Source organism: Cheilinus undulatus, linkage group 13, assembly GCF_018320785.1.
Source record: "Cheilinus undulatus linkage group 13, ASM1832078v1, whole genome shotgun sequence".
In the NCBI taxonomy this organism is placed as follows: Eukaryota; Metazoa; Chordata; class Actinopteri; order Labriformes; family Labridae; genus Cheilinus; species Cheilinus undulatus.
In genome coordinates, this window is record NC_054877.1 from 35,946,594 (window position 1) to 35,972,461 (window position 25,868).

The window sequence follows — 25,868 nt, forward strand, 5'->3', positions numbered from 1 at the left end:
TCCATTGGACGGTTAAACAGTGACTCGCGCCGACAGTCGGTAGCAGGTTATGTGTGGGTGACAGCAGTTAGCATCACACTTCACCCATGAAACAACGACCATAAGCTAAGTTTTCAGGAAACCGTTGATGAGTTTGTGTCCGTTTAAGCATAAGAAACCGCTTGATAAACGGATAAAACGTATTTTCTGACCACGGTGAGGATGTCTGTCCCGGCAGGAGAGGGATGAAGATGACACCACTGTTATGGCGAGTTATGTCAGTGTGGCTATGTGTGGCTGTCGTCTGTAGGTAAGTTAACAATTTCCAAACCGTTTGAACAGAGTGTACTGTTGTAACCTGTCGAAGGTGGATATTAACTGATTGAACTGTGACAAACGATGCAGTCTTTTATAAAGTCAGAGCCTTGTACTTTAGCTAGCTACCTAGCTTCATCACTACTGCTGTGATGTGGCACCTGGCTGACTTCTGACTTGTTTGATTGGCGTTAGCTTGTTTCGCTGATCCTCAAACTAGCCTGTTAGCTAACTTTACTAACACACAACCAAGCTGGGGCATAACAACATAACAGACGGACATAACCACCCGTCCATACATGGCATGCTTCTGGGGAGTAAATTAACAGAATTAAATAAATAGATTTAATCAACTGCTGGTGTAACCCTTTTAACTGGCGACTGTCAGCTTATTACATCTGTGTTTTTTGTAGTGACAATCTATATCAAACTGTCAAGGCCCCCGTGAATGCCCTTGAAAGCTTTTTTTTTTCATTACAATATATAAATAAACGTAACAATCATGTGTCTCATGGGTGCCATGATTTCAACAACAACAGACTCATTCGGCTGGATGTCGCCAGATAAAACGGTCACACTTTCAGCTGAAACACCGGAAGTTTTGGTCATGTATGATCATAGACTGAGCATTAAAAGTAACACTTTCCTGATACTTTTGGTTGTTATTTAAGGTGTCAAGATAACAATCATCAGTACCCACCGATGGAAATGACTTTATTACTGCAGACCCAGATTTAGAGTAAATAATTTAAGTTCTAAAGTGATCAATAAGAATACAAAGAACAACTGAGAATGAAACTAAATGTGATATCATGTCACATTACAAACTGTCCACACTGTGTATGTACTTTTCTTATTTAGGTAAGACCCAAGTGCAATCTAGCTGCCTTAAGTGATAGATTATACTGACCGATAACCATTAGGGTTAAACTAGGATGTTGGTGTTAAAGAACAGGACTGCTGCTGAAACAAATAAGGTGAGCCTACACTATGGGTCTATCAGTCAGCTGTTAAAGTAGCTGCTTAATGCCCTCAAAGTGCCATGCATGGGGTGAGAGATGTCAAAACAACAACCAGATATCTGCCGTACATCGATGACTGTACTGTACATTAATGGTTTTCTATTCTCACCATCCATAGTGGCACCAAGGCTAACTTAACTGATGTTTCCCAGATTTAGTTTGTCAGCTGCTGACAGGATTATAGACCTTTCACGTCAGTGGGGCCTGTCTTCTTGAAAGCTTGTTGTGGGTCAATGTAAGTGTGACAGAACATGGTAAAGCCAGCTGAGAGGGAGATTATGTAGGATCATTGTGGGCTCTAGCCATGATGGTAGAGGAAAAGGACAAAACACACACAAGCACTGACTAATGTATTGCTAGATATATAGAGAGGGGAGGGTCAGATGTGATGTAATGTGGTATTAAGATCTATGCTGGTGATGTTGACCTGGCCTACTTTCACAAGCATTGCTGTAGATCTCATTTTAGAGACATTTTAACCTTTTAATGTCTGCCATTATCTTTGCACAGTGCAGTTTATTTAAATAAAATACATTTGTTCTAGTTTGAGCTGTGGAAATGTGTCACTTGTGGATGTTAATTGACTTTTCACAGCATGCAGACATGCCCTGGCAGGAAAAACACAGGTGTAATTAATTACATAATTAACAGCTGCCTGTAACACATTAAGGCTTATGAGCTGCAGGACTCAGCTGAAAGTCATACGAGGACACTTAATAGAATATCTAAGTTGTTTTTGGTTTGTATCACTTAAAGCCATACTCTTCTTGTTGTGAAATGTCTGCTGTGAGGAGTTCTTGAACTTGCCCTTTGTTTTGTTTTTGAACATCTGTTTGATGTCACTGAAGAATCAGACTTGAATTCTTGTTGTCTAATGGTGCCTGGGGATGTTTACTTGGAGTCTTGATTCATTTGTCCACCATCCTATATTTTGGTTTTACAGTGGAATCTCGCAAGAAATCTATCTGCATTTTGTAGGGTCCTTTTTTAACACCTCCTCCCAGTCTGTTTGCCAAGATTTAAAGGACTCATGAAATGTTTGGTAGTATTTTTCACCTTTCTGATGTCCCTATTGGGCAGTATGTATATCTGCTGATAATGAATATGGATCAGATACCACTGCAATGGTCTAAAAGACAATCGACACCATTGTTCAGCTCAGGCTGAAACTCTGTTAAAAATGAGCAAGTAGATACAGAAAATGAACTGCAAAGAATTTTGTTTCTTTATTATATTTCATTATGAAAGCCAGCAATTGCCAGGAAAGACAATACATGTGCAAATTAAGCAATTAAACAATAAGGATTATTGTAAAGAAGGTTTTCTTTTGCCACAGTTTTTTCATCAGTTGAGCATTATATGAGAAAAATGAAGAAAAGGCAAGTATGAAAAGTTTATTTATTTATTTAAGGGCTAATAAAATTAGGTATTGGATCAGTGTGATAGATGGTTAACTCCGTGATCCTCAAGTATCCATACATCCATCCATAAATTCATCTATATGTCTATCCATTACTCCTCATAGGCTATTCTAAGGCACATCCCAGAAGAGACATAGAATACCTTCAGTAAGTTCTGGTGGGTTTATTCCTGGCTGGACATGCCGGAAGACCTCCAAAGAGAGGTGACCAGGAGGCATCCTAAACTGATGCCTCAGCCACTTCAACTGGCTTCCATGGTCATCAACTTCCATGTTGGGGCTCTACGCCTAGCTCCCTCCAAATCCCCAGCTCCTCACACTGTCTCTATCTCGGTCATCCTTCAGAGGGGAACTCATTTGAACTGCTTAACCCAGGATATCATTCTTCCGGTCACTGCTCAATCTAGATCAGTTGGATACTCAAAGCAGAATCATGGGACTAATGTGCTCATAGAGGAAAAGCTAGATTGTAATCAAAGGATAACTATGATATTGTTTTGCCAATGAAAAAGGCTGCTATATTAACACTCATATCATGAACCTAAACATAAACTTAACAATTAACTGGTCTACCTCTTAGTAGATGCCTTTAAGTGCATGAAAGCAAAATAATCCCCATGTTAGTCGCACAGAGGGCTTATGAAAAAATCTCACCGGATTATCTCTGGGAATTATAATTGTGGTTATGAATGAGGCATTTTTCATTGGACAGACCTACACGTCACTTGTGAGTCAGTAGTGTGACTCAGGGACTATCTTGATGAAGGTGTACACATGCACATGAACTTTGCTCTTCCAGAAGTCACAGCCATTTATTTAATTCATAGTACAATTAGCAGCACAGTCCATCCTCATGTAACCTGCTTGTTTAAATTTTTATCTTTCTTGTATTTTATCAGCTGTTTTTTAAAAGTCACATCCTATTTGTGTATTGTAAAAGTTCTCACTTTCTAAACTCACTATTAGACAACATGTATTTTACTAAGAGAAAACACATAAAATCAAAGTTTCCTGCTTTAGGCTAACTCTTTCTCTACCCAGTGAGCAAATTATTCAACAAGTCATGTCTCTGTGTCTGTTTTGCTCCTTTGGGATTTACACTTGGACAGCTGGCTTTAAATGAGAAAACAAATGCTCTGTTGTGTCTGTAACTCCTATAACCTCTCAGGTCACAAAAACAAAGCTGTTGAACCAGCCCAGTGGCCAAGTAAAACACCTGACCTGGAAACCTGTATAAAACCTAGATAAGGGCTGGGATTGTTGACTAGTACTGTTTGCATGTAGTCTTTGAGACAGCATGGGAACCTTTTCCAGCAGGAACCTGCCCTTATTAGGGCAATTATTAAAAGCCTTGTTACCATTTATCATGGTGGTTTTCCTGCCTGGACTGGGCTCAGTCACTTTGACTGTTTCTGTGTCATACAGCAGAGCTGTGCTGTTTTAAACAGAAGAATTGACTAATAAACTTAATATGAACCTAACTTTGCTATGGTATTCCGCAGTCTTACTGCCACCAAGCAGGTGACAGGTACCTTAGATTTTAGACAAAAATAGAACAGATTGAAATATAAATAACATTAGAAGGATACTGTGGACTTCATGTTTGTTTTCAAGGCCATTCAGTCCAGTTGGGCAAAGTGTGACTTTGAAAACATTGCTCACTCTGCATACAGATAAGATGAATTGTCTACATTGGGGTACAGGCCTCCAGGGGGTTTCTGAATGCGTCACTCTGGGACATTTGGCCACCGCCTCCTCTGTGCATGACTCACTGAAGAACAAGAACATGTTTGGACTGCTTGATTTAACAGTTTATAATCCACCTTAACATGACTTCCTTTTCAGGTAGAAGGACCACCTTCCTTCATTAAAAGCTGCCCTATATTTAGAGAAATGTACTTAGTAGTATTAAGAACCTGCATGTCTTTCACTTTATCTTGTAGGTACCCTAGTTTCTATGTGGGTTGCACGGAGTTGCAGCAAGAGCCCCAGAGGCCCGATTCCTCACAGGACATCGGTGCGGAGGAAGACTCAGGGGAAAAGATCCACTGTCAAAAGGTAGACTCAGCTGCACACAACCATACCACAGAGTTTCTCTGGCTGCATTTTGAAATGCAGCCAGAGATGATGCTTTATACTTGTGCAGAAAATTCTATGTCTTTGAAAAGCTTTCTTTGCTCAAATGCCAGAAACACAAAGTCCTATGTTTTCCATTTGTGCAATTAATGTAGCTATTTATTACTTTCTATTATATGGGATATGTTGTGAAATCTTTTGTTTGCTTAAAGTATTTTTTAAAAAAGGTGCTTTTGCAAGTTGTTATCAATGGTTGTAAGGCAGAAATATACGGTTTTTGAATGGAAATTATTTGTCCTGTAACAGTATTTGTCTTCATCCTGAGCTTTCATGGTTTGGATGTTATGGTTCCAAACATTTCCAGTAATAGAGGAAGCAGCTTCAAGTGTGTATTAACTGTTCTCAAGCCTTGTTACTACGTCTCATCCTGTTGATTAACTGATGCATCCATGGCTCACTGACAACTATGCGAATGCAAACTTCATGAATCATGAAATATAATATGCTGCACTCAAAGGCTTGTATTTTTTGTGTTATGATTTGCGTTTGATATGTTTTATATTTTTACAACAGTAGATCATATTCATTGCCACGTTGTTTTTTTATAATGCATATTAAGACTGTCAATTAATCCAATTGTGGATTAAGTTGTTATATGTCCTGCTGCAGTTTTCAAATCGCAGAAGGTACAGTATTTTTTTAAATGAAATGTGTGTTAAAATACCAGTTTGATAATTTTTTTTGTTTATCATTTTCTTTTTGGAGCTGAGATGTTATGCTCTACGGATCATGCACATTCAAGTAACAGTTTTCACTAGAGTAGTTTGCAAAATAATTGTACTTTACCTATTTTTGTATTTTTAAAATTAGAATAACAAAAAACGTAAAACTCCCCTCAACAGTTTGTACCCAATTGGCAATATGAGTCAAAATAATCAGGATCAGATATTTTTTCAAAATCATTTAGTCCCTAATAAAACAATAAAATTGATTATCTAATTGACAATTTTCTCATTGCTGTGCAAAAAATAAAACATTTAAAGAAAATAGTGTGGTGAATCCAGTATTGAGTTGAGCACAACATTTTATCTCTAAATAATTATGGTGAGATTAACTACAAAAGTATCTGAAAAATATCAGCAGCAAAATGTTTGAAGTTGCTCATTTGTTTAGCCTCTTTTGCTCCTTTCACTGTGACAACAATATTTGTCTTTAATTGCATTTATGTGTTTTCTCTTTAGGTTGAGGACAGTTTACCTGCTCAGTCCTTGTCTGAAAGTGTGCAGTTGATAAAGGATGAGCAACAAAAAGAGGAGCAGGCAACCCAAGAAGTGGACAAAAAACATAAGGTAGAGGTACAAACTAGTCGCTGGAATATTAATGAATTGAAATTGGACAGAAACAGAGACAAAGATGATATGTATTTAGATGTTGAAACATGTTTTTTTTCCCTGCAGAGCAGCTCAGTAGCTTCCAGCCTTGATAAGCAGTCTTAAGCATCCCACTGTCCACTACTTTTTATTGATCGTACCTGGAACATCCAAAGCTTAAAGTGTTTAGCTGATCAGTTCGGCGTTGTCTAATGGTGCAAACGATCTAACATTTCCCCAGACAGCTCAAATATCTCTGTTTTTCCATCAGGCTTCAGAAGTGGAGCAGGCTACTGTAAAGGAAGAGTTGGAGGAAGACAAAGAGGTTTTAAAACCTGAGCCAGAACCTCAGCAAAACTCAGAAAATCAACTTTCTGAAGCCTCTATATCTCAAGAACAGGATCTAGCCTCCCTGCTGCCTGCATCTGACCCTGTCACTGATAGCACTACTGAGCTTAAAGATGAGCCCAACACCCCTAAACTTCAAGACATTATCCAAAGCAGGCAAGATTTTGTCACTGCTAGGCTTATCTGTTTTATTTTCATAACAGAGCTTGAAAATGACTTAAACGTTGCTCTGCCAAATCGAATTTTTGTGTTGAAGAAGAACTTTGTTTTGTATTATACCATTGAAGACCTATATGAAAGCAAGTTACTATCTGCGAAAATAGTAATAGCTTTTTTTTTTTTTTTATATTTTTTCAGTGTTTCAGAACTTGCATTTGACAAAGCTGCACCAGAGGTTGTTGATTCAAACCTGCTTCCCGCTGACTGTGAGGGAGAACAAGAATCCAACCCATATGACAATGAGAGGTAAGTGTGGTTTATCTGGCCCACTTAGTGAGATATCAAGATATCTTTTCTTCTGCTTTTGTGAAGTGGGCTTGTCCGCTTCAGAATCAGCTAAATCATATTTGAAAAGAGCCTTCATGTTTTTTTTACATCTCCACAATGACACCAGCTGTGGCAGGACAGGAGGCATTGTGTTCTCTTGTTGTACACCTATCAGTTCATCAGTCTGTCCCCTCCCTGTGAAAGTAGAAACACCAAGAGGAATCTTCATATTTAACACAAACAACAATGAACTGTCACTGTAACACCTTAATGAACATTTTTAATGAAAGCTGTGAAAGTGATTTATAAATTGTGTCTCCATAAGGATTTGAGGTATTTCTTCTCCATTATTTCTTTCTCATTCTTATGAACGCCCACTAAGAAACAGAGAGACTGATCTTTGGTAAATGATGGCTTCTCTTAAGCCTTTGTTTTGATTGTAAGGTTAATGTGTTGTTTCAAAATATCCATATTCAGAAATGTAATATGGGTTTTCCACATGGATGATACTCAAACGGACCATCCAGACGCATTTGTGGCGGCAAAAGTATGACTACTGAAGTTTTTGTGGTGATGACACGATCACCATCTCGAGCACGTGAGAAAGATAAAACGAGTGATAATTTTGCTAATACACCCCAAAACTGAAGCTCCTCATATCTTCATTTTAATAATTTTTTTGCAGCTGTTGCTGTTTATGTTGTCCTGCACTCATAGTTTGGGATGATAGTTGCGATATGTATCTTTAAATCCCCATGTGATAAGGGGATACCAAATTAATCACGTCAAACACAGGAGATGTTAATGAAGCGTCTTTAACTTGCCTGTGTTGCTCTAGTTATGCATAAGTCCAAATGTGGCCTAGCTACAGAAAGTGCAATTTTTCTTGGTCTGAAACCTCTCAGTCCAGTTCTGTGCAGGACTCTATAGATTGTCCTCTTTGAGACTAGAATTCCTGACTTGGCTAAGTCATTCACTAGAATCTTGGCAGTTGTTCTGGGGTTTTTAACACATCTCTCACTAGCTTTCTTTCGAGTCCTTAAAATTTTTCTCTTCCTACCTCTGCCAGGCTTGTTCTATCCGTGTGGCTCTCTTTTAATTTTTTGATGATACTTTTCACTCCATTTCTTGGAAACGCTGTGATAACTTTGTAGATCCTTCTCTTGCTTTGTGAGCATCAGCTATTTTTTTTTCTCAAGTCTAAACTGATATCTCTTGTTTTTGCCATGATGCTTTCTCCAGTGAAAGTTCAAACCCCTACTGAAGTTTTTATATGTGCTTATTGGAAGAGAACCCTCTGTTTTAACTTGATTTTACAAGCTTTGAGCGTTGCACAGTTAAAGCACATCATTGTACAACAGTGATTCGTGCTATGGCTCAACAAAAAGGTCAGGGGCTATTAATTTAGACCCTGTTTGTTTTTGTGAAATAATTTTGTTTCTGTGTACAAAGCGAAATAATGTAAGCATCCATAATAAACTAGGGTGGGTGGATAAGCTGTGTTAAACAATCTTTACTTTGTTTAACAGCACTTGGGAAAACCAGAAATTTTCATGGGGGGCTGATAATTTTGTCCTCATCTGTATGATGTTAATTGCACTTGCTGACTGTCAGCACTAATAAAAAGTTAATTGTTTGTATTAGCAGATATGAAAATTTCTGTTTGGCCATAAAAATCTGAATATATCAGCTATATATTGGCTGTAAGATCAAATTAGTTTGTGGAGATTTAGGCTGGATTAACAGCCTCAGAGAGCTGAAGCTATTTCTTTATTAATCATCATTTATCACACTTTAAAGTGTGTTTTAAGGATTGTAATTTGTTAATTTGTTCATCCTAAATCTTTAAATTGTGTGTTATAAGGACTAAGAACTATATTTGAATTTTAGTATCTATATCTGTATCTGCTGAAATTATTTTGTAAATATTGGCATATCTGTTATCAGCAAAAATCCAGTATTGTGCATCCCTATAAAATATGGCTGTGTTGGTGATTGTTCAGACAACTCTGTTTACCAAATATTTAGTGTCAGTATTGCATTAACACTTTCATTTTCCACAAGCAGAGGTAATTTTGGCCATCCAGCAATCAAAGTACAGTTGAATTATATAATGTTAAAGATTATTTCACCACTCCCTTTCACTCTTGTTATTTCATATTGGCTGTAGGTTTAGGGAATAGGCTTTAGTTCACCTAATCAACATGCCATCATATTTCCCACATTTGGCACTGTTTGAGGATAAATGGAAGTTAGCTTAATTTTTCAGTTTTAAGCCTTAATAAAAGCTGTTCAAGACAAGGGGCAGCACTGGGAAGAACGGCACAGTAAAATGTTTTTTTATTTCGGTTAAATTAAGTGAAAAAGCCATATCTGATATCTGTGACAATATTTTGGTCAGTTTGGACGTTATTTTATGAGTTGAGATTAATCCAACATCTGTTTGGTAAAACCAAACAACAACAAAACTTAAGTCACAACTTCACTAGTTCGAACATAGTGTTTATTGTGGTTTAAAGCCTAACTTTAGACAGCTATGCATAGCTGGTGTAACAGGCCCCTGATTTCTGATTGTTAAGAGCGGACACACACAAAGAAAAAAACAATGAGGCGGGGTGTTACAAACACTTGAGATGCAGGTTTGTCTAGATAGGACAATACCAAAGTACCGCCCCACCCATTATAAAAGCATTAGCACATGCTCAAGATTCATTTTCCACTGACGTTTATTGATATTGGTGATTAAGTTCAAGCAATTTTTATTGGCAAGTCAGGTCAGAAATGCTCAATTGCCCGCACACAAAGGCTCAGTCCTATTTCTAATTTTAACCCCCCACCTCTGGATTTTAAGTCCCCTTGACCCCTTGAAACAGACCAACAGGGAAGTCTTGCCCTGTGAATAAAACGTCTCTTAAAGTTACTGATACATCATCAGTGGCTGTTAACAGATACTGCTGGCATTGCTTTTATAAGCCACTTTTTAAGATGCTGTTTGAAATCGAAGGACCATAATGTATTGAAACAACAGGATATCAGAGTATGTCTCAAGAAAATCTCTGTTTATAGACTAATACATCTCTAGCACTTCAACCTAATCCTTTATTCTTAGAAGAATAAGGACACCCTACTCCTATCACTGAACATGCAAAGTGTAGGGCTAAGTGGTAGGGGCAAGGGCTGTATCAGGATTAAGCCTATACCTCATATCTTTTTACCTTTATTCTGATGTTTGTTTTGTCAGCTATTTTAAATGTATTCTCAGTCTTAGTCCAGTTTTATTCAATAAAAACCCTTACATTTTAGTCTTTACTTTTAGTCACAGTGTTTATTCTCTTTGAGCTGATTTATTCAGCAAATTGTAAAATCAATATAAATGTAAAACACTCATTATGCACTGTCACTACAGTAATTTATTTAAAATACACTGGTTAAGATACTGAAAAAATGGTGGTCAATAAACATTTTTAGTCACATTTTTCGCCAATGAAATTAACTCTGCTTTATTCCTTTTAGCCGCGCTTCTGCCTGCTCTTTCCCACACAAAAAACACTGACTAATCCAAGTGAGGCCTTCATTCAAACACAATGTTACACAAGGCACTTACCAGACATGACTGGGGGAAGTGTTCCACCCTGACTTGCCTTGCACCGGTGCAGATTGTACTGCATGCCTCCAACCAAATGCATTGGAGCGCTCAGTACTTGTTTGCCTCCTAACTCTTCATGCAACCTCAGTTTGAAGTCTTATATTGCCTCACAACGCCTTGCAGCAATCTTCTTGCATTATGCCCACAGCAAGCCTGGTGCCTTATTTTGTCCTGGCCAAAATCAGACGGCCTCTCTATGGGAAACACTGACGATGTAAACTGCTCAACTGTTAAGCTGAGTTATGTAACTTGGAGAAAGTAAATCTTTTTTTTTTTTTTTTTTTTGCCTCTCAACAGTCCTCCAGTCGTTCTGGAGAACACCTCTAACGTCCACACTGCAGGTACTCAACCCCACCCAGCCCCTCCTCTGAGTCCTCCGGCCCCTCAGAGCTCAGAGCATCTGGACACCAACACCTCAGACCATCTGACAAAGCAGGTAGAAACTCCAATTCTGAATGAACTATTTTCCTCTCCCTACCAAAGGAGGAGAAGGTCCCAGCTCTCATTTTCTCATTATCTGTGACAGGATCCGAGCTCCCCTGCTGCCTCAGACACAGATACCAGTGTGAGCAGCAAAGACCCCGAGGACATCCCCACTTTTGATGAGTGGAAGAGGAAGGTGATGGAGGTGGAGAAAGAAAAGAGTAAGACTGCAAGTTTATCTTTCTCAAGAAGGCTTCATGTTGTAGAAAATTACATCCCATCTGTCTGAAACCAAAGAAAGAACTATCTAATCTCCCCTTCAACTTTTTGTTTTCTTTATCTCTGTAGCTCAGTCTACTCACACATCCAACAATGGGGCTTCTACGACAGTGAAGAAGGTACAGAAAAACTTCAACAACTATGCCTCAGTGGAGTGTGGAGCAAAGATCCTTGGCTCTAATCCAGAGGCAAAGGTACTTTATATTTGATAAGAATTATGAAAGCTTTATTTTTGCAGGATCTTTTAAAACAGGAGTTTTCAAAGTGATATAACAAACAAACACAGCCGGGAACAGTCAGATGAATACAAAAGCACAGTCACTATGTGGATCAATATGTGGCTGACCCTTCCTACTGCAGCCAATATATCTTTTTTGGCCATGGTAATCCCTTTTTTAGTTTTTCAGTTTGTTTGATTTGCTTGACGCTGCACTCATGCCAAACTACAGCCATCTCAAGTTGAATCTTCTCGAAGACTGGCTTGGTCTTTGTTGCCTGATCCAGCTTTCTTTCCCCATTTGAGGCCCACACATCCAGGAGACAGCTCTTATTCTCTCCAGACAACTGCTGCTTTGTTTTTATATCCCATTTTCAGTCTGACTTTGCTGTCTTCTCTGAAGCCTGACTCTTAAAAAATGGCACTCTTTTATGTTATTGTAAATCTAGTCCCACCCCAACCAAAAACGTATGCATGTAGCTTCCAGCGTAAGGACACTGACCCTGACTTAAACTTGTTGTTTCCTCTGGATCAGCATGGAGTTGGTTCAACACTGGATATGGTTCTTCTTGCTCAGAGCTTTTCTTTGGCGATGGAAAAACAAGGAACTTATGCAAGGTTAAGCACCACCTCTGAATCAGCTCTGAAACTGGCTTGGTGGAAAAATAAAAGGAAACGACAACGAAAGGTCAAAATAAGTTATGACAGATTAAAAATAGTGAAGGCAATAAGAGGAAATGAAAAATACAGATTATTACAGAAAATCCATAAGGGGGGGTTGATATGATTTTGCACTTAAATCAGTCTGAGGATGAGCTGCTGCATTCTGATCTTGCTGAGGGGAAACAGAGTTCTTTTTTTTGTTTTTGCTAGTGAGAGTAAGTTGGAGTGATCTTGAGAAGATGAGTGTGAGGATGATATTTGCACGGTTTTGAGAGAGCATTGGTTTTATTCTTGCCATAGTAGCAATTTGGAAGGAGCATGACTTCACAGCCTTTTTGGTGTGTTTTTCAAAGTCAAGGTAAAAATAAAACAGTTCCCCAAGCTTCTGGCAGCTAGCTTCATATTAGCAGATTTTTAAATTGGCATGTCTTTTCCTCCTTATCCAGCTGGGCAACCTGCTTTCTCTGTTTGAAACATAATGTCAAATTCAAGCACACATTGATTTGTGAAATCGTCCCATACAGAGCACCTCGGCTATATTGATGGAGAACATGGACCTGTATATGCTTAACCCCTGCAGCAATAAAATCTGGTACGTAATCAGCAATTTCTTAAAACACATGCATCCTAAGATATACAATGTTTTAATATTCATTTTACAAGTTCAGCTAGATTTTGAAGTCTTGTTCTTTTTTTTCTTTCTGAGGTTCATCATTGAGCTCTGTGAGCCCATCCAGGTGAAGCAGCTCGACATTGCTAACTTTGAGCTCTTCTCTTCGACTCCCAAAGACTTTCTGGTCTCCATCAGTGACAGGTGTGCAATTCAGCTGCCATATATTTTTCTTAAACAATGGTTTTTGAAACCCTTGTGAGGAGATTTTGGCTTGTTATAAAACAGATTGAGATGAATTTTGGTGCCTTTTTATGAGCTACAAAATTAAACAAAAACATCAGAAAGAGGATTAAGTATTTTTGTATTTTTATTCATGCCTCTAATAGCTGCCACTGGGTCAGTGTCAGACAAGGTAATTAATAGCACCAGGCTGAAACAGTCTCTGTTTACATTCCCCAAAACAAAGAGTTAGGTGAGTGAGTTGGTGACCACTTTAACAATAAGGCCTTTTTTGGGTAGAAAAACTGAGTGAAGTTTTGCATAGACAGCATCAGAAATATGATGCCATTCTTTCAGGATCAGAACCTGTTATCATTTTAGGATCACTGTTAAACTCTAATGACTTAACCTCATTCACATCCATATCACTGGATTGACTTTTTTTGTCTGGTTACTCCTGTAGATATCCGACAAACAAATGGCTGAAGCTGGGAACCTTTCATGCACGGGATGAACGCACAGTTCAGAGCTTCCCTTTAGATGAGCATCTTTATGCAAAATATGTGAAGGTGAGCACAAGTTTCTGTCTTCTTCTTCTCACACTATCCTTACATCAGTTTACAGTCTTTGCTAAAGTAGTGCAGAAGACTCAATGATGCTTGTTTTACTCCTTTTGCATCTGAACATGGAACTGCAGCTGTTTCTATACACATTTTTTTAGTGAAAGTGTTTAAATTAATAGTTTTGTCCCTTCACTTTTCTTAAGAGTCTCATACTTTATGCTATTTAAAGGAATATTATTGTTTTTTTTGGGGGAAGTCTTGTCATAGTTCTTGAATTTAAAAACATACACTGGATAAGGAGACTGTTTGATCCTTGTAATCTAAAATATGACCATCCTCTTGCGAATGGTTATTTAACCTCTAGATTTGTACAGCTGAGTCCTGGAGATGTTCCTGGAACCTCTGAACTTTCACCTTCACACAAATTTTTGGTCCTGTTTTGATGCATGTGTACTCTTCCTTAATTTTTTTCTCCTTTTTCTGTCTCTTTTGCTTCAGATGTTCACCAAGTACATAAAGGTTAGCTGCTTTTCTTGTAGAGGTCTGTGGTTGTGTGAACTCAACAGTTAACATGCTTTGATTTGTGCAGTGTTTGATCCACTATAAAAATAACATCTAACTTCCTTTCTTACTAAAAATACTATTCAAATATAATCAATCATACATGATGAGTATTTGACCATGTGATAAATTTACCTAGATGTCATTAACATGGTTAAGCACAGTAAGTTGAGTGATCGCAATTCTTTCTTGCAAAGACATCCCTTTTAGATTTTTATAAATTACTATCATCATGTTTGGTTTTAACACATTGTGGTGATTTAACAATGAAACTAAATTACTGGTGTGCTTTTTGTCAATAACACAACCACTGCTGACAGTGGTGTTTTGGATGAGGAATGATAAAGCACAGATAATAGTATTTGAACCTTTTATTTCAATATTGTTTCTATAGGTAGAGCTGGTGTCCCACTTTGGCTCTGAGCATTTCTGCCCCCTCAGTCTCATAAGGTAGGTAAAATTGTAACAAACCGCATGGCATGTTTTTTTTTTTTTGGTCTTGTAATCTGTCTGGTACTGAATGTCAGCCCTCGTAATAGAACATATTTTAAAGTAACTAAAATGTTTTTGCTAAGGGTGTGTAATAGTGATAGATAGGAATATATGATATTGGATTTTTGCTGATATCCAAACTGCTGATATTTACTAATTAATTTTCTTGTTACCGCTATTTTAATGTTGTTCAGACCTAAAACTTCAGTCCATAAAACACACAATTTAAAGCTTGAGGATGGAAAAAAAAAAGTCCTCGAGTGTAAGGAATGATTATGATTAAAGTAACAGACCTCAGCTGATGTGTGTCTGTTGGCCTAAAACTCCACAAATTGAAAGCTGTGAAAGCGCCACAACAAAACTCTGCCATCCTTATGCCTTAGGACATTATATGTTAGTTTCCATTCACCATGCGGATGGATTCTAAAACTACTTTGGGAAAACATAAATGCATAATGCTCCTTTTATTAAATAGGTTTTATACTTTTATACTTTATGATGTGACAGTGATGTCACCCTTTATTTTCAGAGCTAGGTCATATAATGAAGAGTTTCTGGGGGTAAAGGGCAAAGCTTGGGTCCATACCGGCTCACTGTATAAGAAATGAGAGACATCATACAAGCATGAACACCTAGGCTGCCTAAGTGTACATTCCAGAGTTTCACTAACTCTGATTAAACTATTTAAAGTGTGTTGAGCAAATGTTTGCTCGTTGCACACACCATGAACTCTGATGGTGTGGAGGGATGTTATGTAATAATTGGCATGTGGTAGTGGTCAGCTCACCCTAATACACTATCAGGCCGCTGTGGGAACAGGCAGAGCTGATGCATATGCTTGCAGCTGTTCTTCCTGTGTGGAAAGATAGATACAGCTTAAGCAAAATAAGTGTCAGTGTTAAAGCCAGCACATACATCACAGTTTCTATAGCTGCTAACTCAAATAGTTGCTGAGGAAACAAAAAAACACCTTGTGCATGGTATTTTTAAAGTCCAGGCCTGGGGAATAAGAGAGAAGTTTGGGTCTTGTGTTAAAATGTTTCTGTGTGAAGAAGAAAAACCCTCTCTCGTACTGTATGAGCTGTATTTGTGGGGTGTGTGTATTTTTGGCTTTTATTGAGCCACTCTGCCCCCTACAGGCTGTGTAAGGTTTTAAAATAGACCACATTGAAGTAGTTTGATCACACAGATCAGATTTCAAAGTTACATCAGCCTGGTTGACATGATTTTGATGTCCTCTTTTTCTCAGGGTGTTTGGCACGAGCATGGTGGAGGAGTACGAGGAGATAGCTGATCCCTCAGAAAGGCCGGATGATCTGGATGATGACTTGGGTAAGAGTACTTCGTCCACAACATCCAAGAATACACCTGAAGAAACATTTTGATGCAGTTTTTAATCACTTTTGCAAATATTGAAATAATCTTTGTGTATTCAGATATTATTCTAATACTCAAAGAATCAAAGTGACAGTGCTTTTGTATTTACATTTAGCTCTGCCCCTTTATGTTTTGTTATAAGATTGGTGATATTAACAGCACGTCTCCCTGTAGATTATCCTCCTGGCTACACATCTGGTGAAGCCAAGCTGTCCAATAATCTGATCGGATCAGCAAAGGGTAAGTAAAGAAAATGTTGATTTCCAGTACAACAGGTTGAAATCAGGGATTCAAACCTTTATTACCTTATTCATTTGTAACCTAGTTGTGTCAATTTTCTCCTCAGATGTCATTTTGAACATGGTGAACAACATCGCTGTCAATGTCCTAGGTGGAAGCCAAGAGATGCAAGGTATGATGAACAATCAGCTTGATGTTTGAGCTAAGACTAACATTTTCAGTAGTTTTATGTCACAAAATAGCTATTTCCCCCACCCCCTTCATTTATTTATTTTTTACAATATTCTGATGACTACTTTTACAATTCAGATAACTTATCATTTGTGTGTTACTGATGTTTTTTTCCGTAATTTTCCTTTCCTAGGCAACCTTTCATCACAAGAAGTGAACATGACTGAGCCAACACTTGAAACCACCACACAAACTCCAACTACAGACCTCACTACAGTGTGAGTATATGCCTTATTTCATCAAGCATGCAGATAAGTTGACCTACGACATACCTCAGAGCCAGTGGTATAATTTACAACTGAACAAAACATGTGAGTAGCTAACTATAATTGACAAATCAAGATTGTATTTATGGTTCTGGAAGAAGGAAACACAAGTTACAGGTATCAGTATCATGATTGCTGTATGACCTATCTGAGGCATGCATGAAAGTCCTTTTATTGACTTCTCTTAAAGAAATCCATGTTTACAGGGCTCCACTTCTGGACTCAAAACCTATTAAACCCTCCTAATCAGTGATTCTGTGCCTCCATTTAGCTGATTTATTTGTGCTGTAAACAACATTGTAAAACCGTTCTTTCTGACCAGGCAGTCTATTTGATAAAAGGCATTCCTTGAGGGCTGATATAGAGCACAACATCTTCAAGACTTCAAATTTTATTTGATAAAAAAAAAGCTTTATATCAACGTGTGATGCATTTAAGTTCCTTAGAGTGACACAAGCCCAAACGTATCGAGGTTTGAGAGCATCAGGTCAGCCGACCTGAAAAGGCAGCTACTTCAATAGTGTGGGGATGGTTTGGCTGCAAACCTTTAGACAAAACACAGTACTGTTGCTGCCACCTTGTGGCAATGAGTCACACTTAAGGCTAGGTAGTCAGCATTAGAAAAGAAGGACTGGAAATGTCCTTCATTTCGTTTGCACTAATAAATACTTTTGCCTGCAAGCTGCAGTCACAGATGAAACATTGTTCAGCTTTTTACATGTACAACCCCAATTCCAAAAAAGTTGGTGCAATATACTTTTTAAAATGTAAATAAAAACAGAAGAACAGATGTTAAAACTGAGAAATCTTACCATTTCATGAATAATATTAGCTCATTTTGAATTTGGTGGCAGCAACATATCTAGAAAAATAGGGACAGGGCCATATTTACCATTGTATAGCACCCCCCCTTCTTTAACACTAGTTTGTAAACGTCAGGAAAGTGAGACAAGTTTCGAGAGTGTTGGGAGAGGAATGTTGTCCCATATTTGTCTGATGTAGAAATTTAGCTGTCTCTTTTTTGCTGTAGTCTGTATGGGAGTACATGTTGCTGTAAAATCTCTTATATACTTTTCAGGATTTAACTTTTCAAATGTGTAAGCTGCAAATGATTGCATTCCTTTTTTTTTTTTTTTTTTTTTTTTTTTTACATTTTGCACTGATTACGCACTGATTTCACAGATTAATATTCGATTACAACTAACACCTAAACTTACACGATACAAAGTAGCTACTCTGTGATAACCATGGACACGGAAAGCAAAGTGAAGGAGATGTTTGGGTTGCTTTGGAACTATTCCTGCCAGATAAACTGTGGAAATACTTTCATTAGTGGAGCAAAAATGTATATATACTCACTGAAATGCCCAGTACCTGTTTACCTGTTTGTGGTACTAATTACTAGACAAAGTTAACTTTGTGTCTTAACCAGTGGTGTTTTTAACATTCTGTTTATTGTTTGAACTAAATAGTGTACCAATTGAATCATGGGTATTAATAAAATTCACACATTTAAAGAGGAAATAGTTGTTGAAATAAGAATTTTAGCAAACCCACAAACTTAAGAGAGGGATGTTAAAGCTCTGACTGGGCTCTACATCTTCTCTGAAGTATGTAAGGTCATATCCCACCTCCTTCAACAAAACATGATTGTCCTAATTACCATGCACTTTCAAACAAGAAGCTTTAAAGTTAGCTAAATATACTAGTATACCTTATCTGAGGCAACTTCTTTATTTTGTCCTCTCCAGTAGAAGATTTGAGGCATAATTATATTTTCTCATTCAGGTGTAAAGAGGATGTTTACATGTTAAAGTATATTTATATATAATCTCCAAATTGCTGTAATAATCAGGATTACCATCTTGCTGCAATCCCAGAAGTTGCAGACTGACAGAAGGGACTGGAGGTTGCGCCCACATTTCATGCAAAGTATCATGTGGGTTAGGAGTAAGGTGGATAACTGTGGTATGAAAGCAATCTCGCACTCGGGGTTGAGATGTTAAACTGAGTATCAGCATTGCTGTCATTATCCTCTGCACTAAGCCATAGCACAGCATCACTCAGTTTTGTTTGATATCATTTAAATAAAAAAATCTTTGTTTTTTAAGTCTGCTGTGGTCTACAATACCTACTAGATGTAACATTTCTGCTTGCCAGCTAATGAAAAACAACTACAAACCCTTCTTTTTTATGACAGCTGACACCTCTTCAATCATAAAAGAAATACAATTATAATGGCAAAGACTGACATTTTTGTCTCAGTAAAAGTTGAAGAAAAACAAAAGATGGCTTACAACGCCTTCAATAAATAAGCCCATTATAAGGCAACTGTAATATGTGGATTTACAAGCAATGCAAAAAAAGGCTCTTTAGGTATAATTAGAGATCCTTTTAAATATTTGGCACACTATGTATCAAATCTTCTCTCCTATATAATTTTACTCTCTGGAATTCACTTAAGTGTCACCCTATCATGCTCAGATATTTTGTAGTTGTGCTTGGAGTCTTTTTTTTTTTTTTTGAACTATCTTGGGCGCTCAGTTAAATTAAGTTTTTCCACATATATCAGAGATACTAAATGATCATTCTCTCTCTAGTCCAGAGTCTGAGGAGGGAGAGGTATTGCCAGACCTTGACATCTCAGCAACACCCTCTTTGGTGACCCCTGAGACAGAGACTCCTGCAGCTGATACAAGCAAGCAAGTGCTCCCCCTAGTGGAGGAAAGTATTGTCATTCCTTTAGAGAAAGATGAGGAGGAACCCATCAGCTCTACAATAACTCTTTTGGATAAAGAGGAGGACTTTGAAGAAGAAAAAGACCAAATCAATGAGCATGAGCACCTAAAAGAGATCCAGAACTCTTGTTCTCTACTTCCCTCTTTTTCCTCCTCTTGTTCTTGTGCAGCTTCCCTCCAGGAGTATCTCCATCGCCAATGTTCAGCACTGCTGTCCAAAAAAAGAAAATGCCAAACTATAAATAGAAAACAAATAATCCCTCCAATCCAACCACCTATTTGGCTCCTGCCCCTGTCCCCCTCTGCCTGCCCTGAACCTCAGCAGCACCACAGTGAGGTGCACCAGCTCCATGAAAAAGAACAAGCTGCTGAGCAGGAGCCAGAGACCGGAGCCAGCCTGTCACAAGCACCACCTCCTCCAGGGAGCGCATCCGAGCCTCAGAGAGAATCCGTGTCCGAACCTCCTCTGCTGGAGCCGAGTCAAACCTCAAACCTCCCCGTGCACAGTGCCACCGACTCATCCTCAGCCAAACCCACCCCTATTGTGGAGACGCCACAGCTGTCTTCAGAGGAGCCATCAAGGGAGCTGCGGCCAGAGAAGAGCCAGGATGTTTTGGATGAAGAAAGGCATGTTGAGCCTTCAGCTTCTCTCACTAACTTCACCTTTGTGCAGCCCAGTGTCAGTGCATCAGCAGACAATTCCTTACAGCCAACGGGAGAAGAAAAACCTGATACTCCTCAGCTGGAGATTACAGCCCCTATCCAAATCCCTGATAAAATGGATCAATCCAAAGTCCTCAGTCCCACTGATGCCCCTCATTCAGAGCATTTTCCTGAATCTCCAGCTGTACCTGAAAGCAGCACCATCTCCACCGAACTGTCCCACCCCACTGCAGACATTGTAGCAGAACTGGAGCCATCAACAGAAACTAAAACAGAGGATTTCATAGAAGAAATGTCTGCATCATCAAGCAGTAACAGTCAGTTGCCTCGCCCCTCTTCTCCCTCCTCATCATCCCTTTCAGACATCTACGCAGATCCTCCCAACGGCACAGAGCAGAACGGAAACCAGGTGCATGGTTCCAGCCAGAAGGAGTCAGTGTTCATGAGGCTTAACAATCGTATAAAGGCCCTGGAGATGAACATGTCACTCAGTGGTCGCTACCTGGAGCAGTTGAGCCAGAGGTGAGATAAATAGACTTGTACATTTTTTGATACAAAATAACAACACTAATATGAGTAAAGGGTGCTATTTTTGAATCTTATCCTGTGTTTTGATTTTAGGTATCGAAAGCAGATGGAAGAGATGCAGAAGGCTTTCAACAAAACCATCATCAAACTCCAGAACACCTCCAGAATAGCAGAAGAGCAGGTGAGCAGCTAAAAATGTTATTCCAGACAGTAGGCGTGTAGAGAAATGTGTTTGATTTGACTTTGAAAAAAATGTTACACATTTTCACAAAGTTATACATTGTGAAGTAAAATTTTTTTGTCAGTGTGGCAACAGAATATATAGACTATAGTAGATGCAGGTTGCCAGTTTCACAACTTTAAGTTTCTTTTTTTATTTTCTGGAGTAATCAGTGTTGTATTATAGCAAATTTGACACACTGCAATGTGATATGGAAAGGGTTGCGTGCAGTTAAAATCTTAGACACACAGCGAAGTCAGGAAAGTCTCATAAACAAGGCGAAGGAAATTGATTTAGGGGAAACGTAGAGATTCTGTGCTTTGAAAAAGGAAAAAGATAATGTTAAAAAGAGGGGGGGGGGACCAACACTTAACCTTTAATCTTACTTTTCTGAAAGTAAGACTTATCATTTGAATAAGGGCATTTTCAAAAGCTGTCTGTTGGTAGCCTATTTTGTAATCAAAAAGCCTACAAAAGTTATTTTTTTGCAATAATAAAATAGTTTATTACAATATTTGGAGTATTGATGTATTACTTTAAATTCCTGATTACCTCGAGGTCATAAATATATTGTTGCTTTCAATGTTTCTTATGAACTGGACTGAATCATAAAACAGGTTAGATCATAGGACATTCTTGACCTTGCTCGCTTGAGTAAATTTATACTGATTTTGTGAAAGTGGGATATTACATGTCTGTCAGTTCACAGTGCGTTTCAGAATAGTGGGATGGCAAGAGAGCATGACATAGCGGGAGCTCCATACACCTCTGACCTCTGCCTCTGGCACAGAGGAAGAATACCTTCTCTCCCCTATGCCAATGCTATGTTCATAGTGAAGAGGGAAAAAAAAAATCACAGCTTTAAATGGCACTGCAAATCAGGCTACTGACAAGCAAGCAAGCAGCTAACAAGTTGTATGATGAACATACATGTATAGTTAAACATGTACATGTACAGAGTTGTTAGTTCTATGAAAGTCATACCTGAAGCTAACAGGATCCAAAGGCAGATGACAACAAAGTTCCTGCAATGCTTAGCATTATGCTCGTCCACTTCTGGGTCACAGCCTAATGCAGAGATTGTGGATCATACACAGAATAGTCTGGCTAATTGAGATGCATACATGCAAGAATAAATCCGTCTCCATCAGTATAATTTAGGTGTGTTAGTCTGATTTTAAGAAATTTTATTTGGTACAATTTCAGAACATGTTTACATGCAAGTCCAGTTTTAATCAGACTTATACAGTATTTTGACTTAAGTGTAAGATTGCATAGCATGTAAATGAACTGAATGTGGTCAAATACTGTCATAATCTCTATAAGAAGATTAATGAAACAAATAAATAACACAAATGGATCTAGTCATGGAAATCCAGCTCAGGCAGGCATCTTAAGCTGCACTGATTTCACACTGACATGCATTATTCTCCACAAACAGCCGACAAAGGCATCCCCTCAAATTGGCACTGTATTTAAGCTGCAAGATTTCCAGTCTCCTCCTGTGCTAGCTCATCATCAGTGCTGCCTCAAACCAGAGCTGCACTCAACTCCACCACCACCCTAGTATCTAACTGTAGACCCAGACTACAGGGGTTTATCTCATCACTCCTGGCATTTCATTATGAAAACACATAGTAAGGAGTTATGTGGTCAGAACCCATTGCTACATTATGAAACTCAGATCTGGTAATTATTACAGCCCTGTATGCTTAAATCCTGGATTTCTTTAAGTTTAGATGTATATCCAAAGAAATAAAGCATTATTTTTTTGGTCATGATCTGTTTCTTGAAACATTCTCTGGTGATGTATTCTTAAATTACAAGCTTCCACACAGTTTCAGCTTATTGCATATTCATTATTTTTTCCCCTAAAGGCACCATGAACAATATTAAACATGGATGTCTGCTTTTGATGTATTATACCAGTGTTAGCATAAAGCCAATTCTGCAGGACTGAATAAACTAGACAATAACAAATGCATAGCACATACCAGTACTTCTCAAACATTGTTTAGTATGACTATCCAGGTTCAACTGACTCACTCTGTGCTCCAGCTGCCAAAACTTTCCAAGTATCACTCATGCTCCAGAACTGTGTTTCGTGAGTCGGAGCAGAATAAGGTTATTCTGGGTCACAGGCCACAAAAGCACACACTGTACCTGTTTGCTGGGGACACACACGCTATACCGTCCCTGTGACTCTCTTAGTCATACTACCTTTTAAAAAAATGATTGGTTGCTTAATTTTGTTTTCCTCTTCCATGCACAGGACCAGCGTCAGACTGAGTCCATTCAGATGCTGCAGGCTCAGCTGGAGAACGTGACTCAGCTGGTTCTCAACCTGTCTGTCAGAGTCAGCCAGCTGCAGAGTGAGGTAGATACAGCACTCTAGGCACAAAGACTTCATCTCTGATCTGCTTTATCAGTCAAACTCAGTACATTTAGGCTGTTCCTGAGACCAGTAATTACTATGCACTTGGTTGCTTACCCTCGGAAATACATCTTTATTTGCACTGAAGTAAACATTTAACTTTGTTTTGTATATGGCATTCTTATTTTGTTACATTTAAATGCTGCTGTTTTGCTTAAACAATCATTGTGTGTTTCGCAGGTTTCAGACAATCAGTACTACCTGCTGTTGTCTCTGGGGTTGTGTGCATTTCTCGGCCTGCTGCTGTTTGCCAAACGCTGCTGCATCTCCACTGTTCCTCCTACTGCAGAGCCAGAGCCACCCATACCTAAGAGCTACACCTACTGCTCTCCTGAGAGGTAGGGAGACAAGCTGTAACTTTCTCCTGAAAATACTGATAGCATTACAAATATTGTGTTTATTCAGTAGAGTAAAACTTAAGTGTTTACATATATGATGGAACTACAAAATGGTGAAGGTGGAGGACGAATGTGAATAAGCACGGCGTGGGAGGGCTGTTAGGAGTCTATAGGTGGAGGTTACAGTGCTTTGAATGGCTCTGACTCATACGTCTAAGTTTTCGTAGGGAACCTCTGAGTCTTAAGTGATGACAAATCTGTGCCTCATGTTCTAACAAAGATCCTTAATGAAGTCGTTATCCCCATCCATTACTGTCTCCAGGCAGTTCTCCTGCGATGAGACGGGTTTGAAGAGGAGTGCATCATATCCACTCATCAACTCTGAGTCATTCCAACTAGCAAACACTGAAGGTACGGCGCATGAGTGCTATAAGGGGGATTGTATTAACTCACATCAAGATTCCTCTCACAGCTCTTAAATTAAAGGGAATGCATGTGGTGTCACTTTAATGCTCTCTGATAAAAAAGGAACACTACACATTTTTAATCTCTACTTTTGTGATAGCCGTTACTTAAAATCAAGCCTCGGCTGCTTGGTTGGCTTTGGCATCTTGCTCATCTTCAGCCTCACGTAGAATCTGTGGGTCTCATCCTACTAAAAAAGAGCTAAAGCTTTGCATTAGCATACTGCCTTTTTGGATACTTGAAAAGTTTTGATGTCATGTTCACAGCAGAGGAGAGTTGTTTCTGGCCTAAGCAGTTTATGCTTTACTGTCACGCTCTTGACCTTTGGTGCAACAGTGTCAAAGCTTGCAAATCTTCAAGCCTTCTAAGATCTCTCAGATTTGAAACGCTCTGCTACTTTAGTGTTTGTCCTCCATAGACTTGAGCCAGCATCAGATGTCAGACGGGTGTTTTATCAACACACATTGAAGTGACTTTGATTTGTTTTTCTGCCCTCCTGTAATACAGATAGAATTGAAGAACTTGAAGTTATACAAGCGGCAAAATAATGATATGATTAGTAACAGTTATATGATTACTGAAATCAACGTGTTACATTTCTGCCCTACAGATGAGATCTAACTACAGTAACTTTGTTACTTTGTAACATATGCTGCCTGTCTTGGCAAGGATACTCTTGTAAATGAGATTCTTCATCTCAATGAGATGTTAAAAAGATATAAATAAAATGTAATCCCAACACATTGTTGATGACTCTGTGCAGAACAGAGCCATATCTTTTGTTGAAAGAAATTAATCTCACTCTTTGACTCACAGATCCTGAAAATCTGCACCCAGAAGAGACACAGAGTCTTTGTCCAGCCAACAAAAAGGTGAGTAAAGTTAATATATTAAAATGCAGAATATGTTTGAAACTTGGTTTTGTAAAAAGATAACGGATGTTAACAGCGCTAACTTATTGATCTCTTCCCTCACAGAGGAGACGTCGTCGGCTGAAACCCATAGAGAAAGTGGAGACTCTGAAACCGTCTCTTCATGCTCCTTCAGAACTATGTAACGGAGCTGCTTTATGCAATGGTCTCCCCATCACCACAAACCCCCCTCCCCTCACTAATCGGTTACTTCAGCCCATGTTCAGAGACTCGCCGTCAGAGGGCAGCTCAGAGGGGTCCTCGCATTCAGATGACCCCTCCTTCTGTGGCATCACCACAGCCTGCCCCAGAATCTGTGATGGACTCCCTCCGCCCAAAACCCGGGCAGAGAAACGGGCTTTGAGACGCAGGCGTCCTAAGCCCAGCTGTTCAGTGGTGGACTTCCTTCAGGCACCAAGGAGGGACATGAGTGATCCGTTGCCCATTTCCACCATAGAGGACCTCATGAAGACAAAAACAGAGCAAAGCTCAGGACCGTTTGGGGTGAATGTCGCCCTCTCAGGGCCGGTTTGATGTTTGACATCTGCACTCTTCACTGACTGCTTATCTCTTTAAAAAAGAGCATGGATGTTTATTTGTGTAGCTCCAGGCAGCTTTAAGCTTTGATATGACACAATCTCTCTAAGAGTGTTTTCTTTTCTGTTCATGGTCCCTCTTCACTTCTGTTTGTTTATATTTGTTATATTTCAAATCAACAAAATGTCTTCCAAGCTTTTCATTAAAGCTTTCCTCCTTTGTTTTGAA

The 25,868-nt window shown here is 38.8% G+C and overlaps 1 protein-coding gene across 2 annotated transcripts; it reads left to right on the plus strand.

Annotated features, from left to right (window-relative positions):
• LOC121520002 (SUN domain-containing ossification factor-like) lies at window positions 1-25,868 on the plus strand. 2 transcript variants are annotated; one of them, XM_041803182.1, is made up of 24 exons: window positions 1-289; window positions 4,680-4,794; window positions 6,054-6,161; window positions 6,454-6,686; window positions 6,888-6,995; window positions 10,960-11,098; window positions 11,189-11,306; window positions 11,434-11,558; window positions 12,769-12,836; window positions 12,951-13,058; window positions 13,540-13,645; window positions 14,138-14,158; window positions 14,595-14,650; window positions 15,942-16,024; window positions 16,244-16,309; window positions 16,416-16,481; window positions 16,674-16,758; window positions 19,407-20,729; window positions 20,829-20,916; window positions 23,228-23,332; window positions 23,570-23,727; window positions 24,050-24,138; window positions 25,009-25,064; window positions 25,170-25,868. In XM_041803182.1, the coding sequence occupies exons 1-24, from the start codon at window positions 225-227 to the stop codon at window positions 25,635-25,637; spliced, it is 3,957 nt and encodes a 1,318-aa protein (XP_041659116.1). In that variant the 5' UTR covers window positions 1-224; the 3' UTR covers window positions 25,638-25,868. The 2 variants fall into 2 exon arrangements, with proteins under 2 accessions (XP_041659116.1, XP_041659117.1); XM_041803183.1 differs by lacking the exon at window positions 14,138-14,158.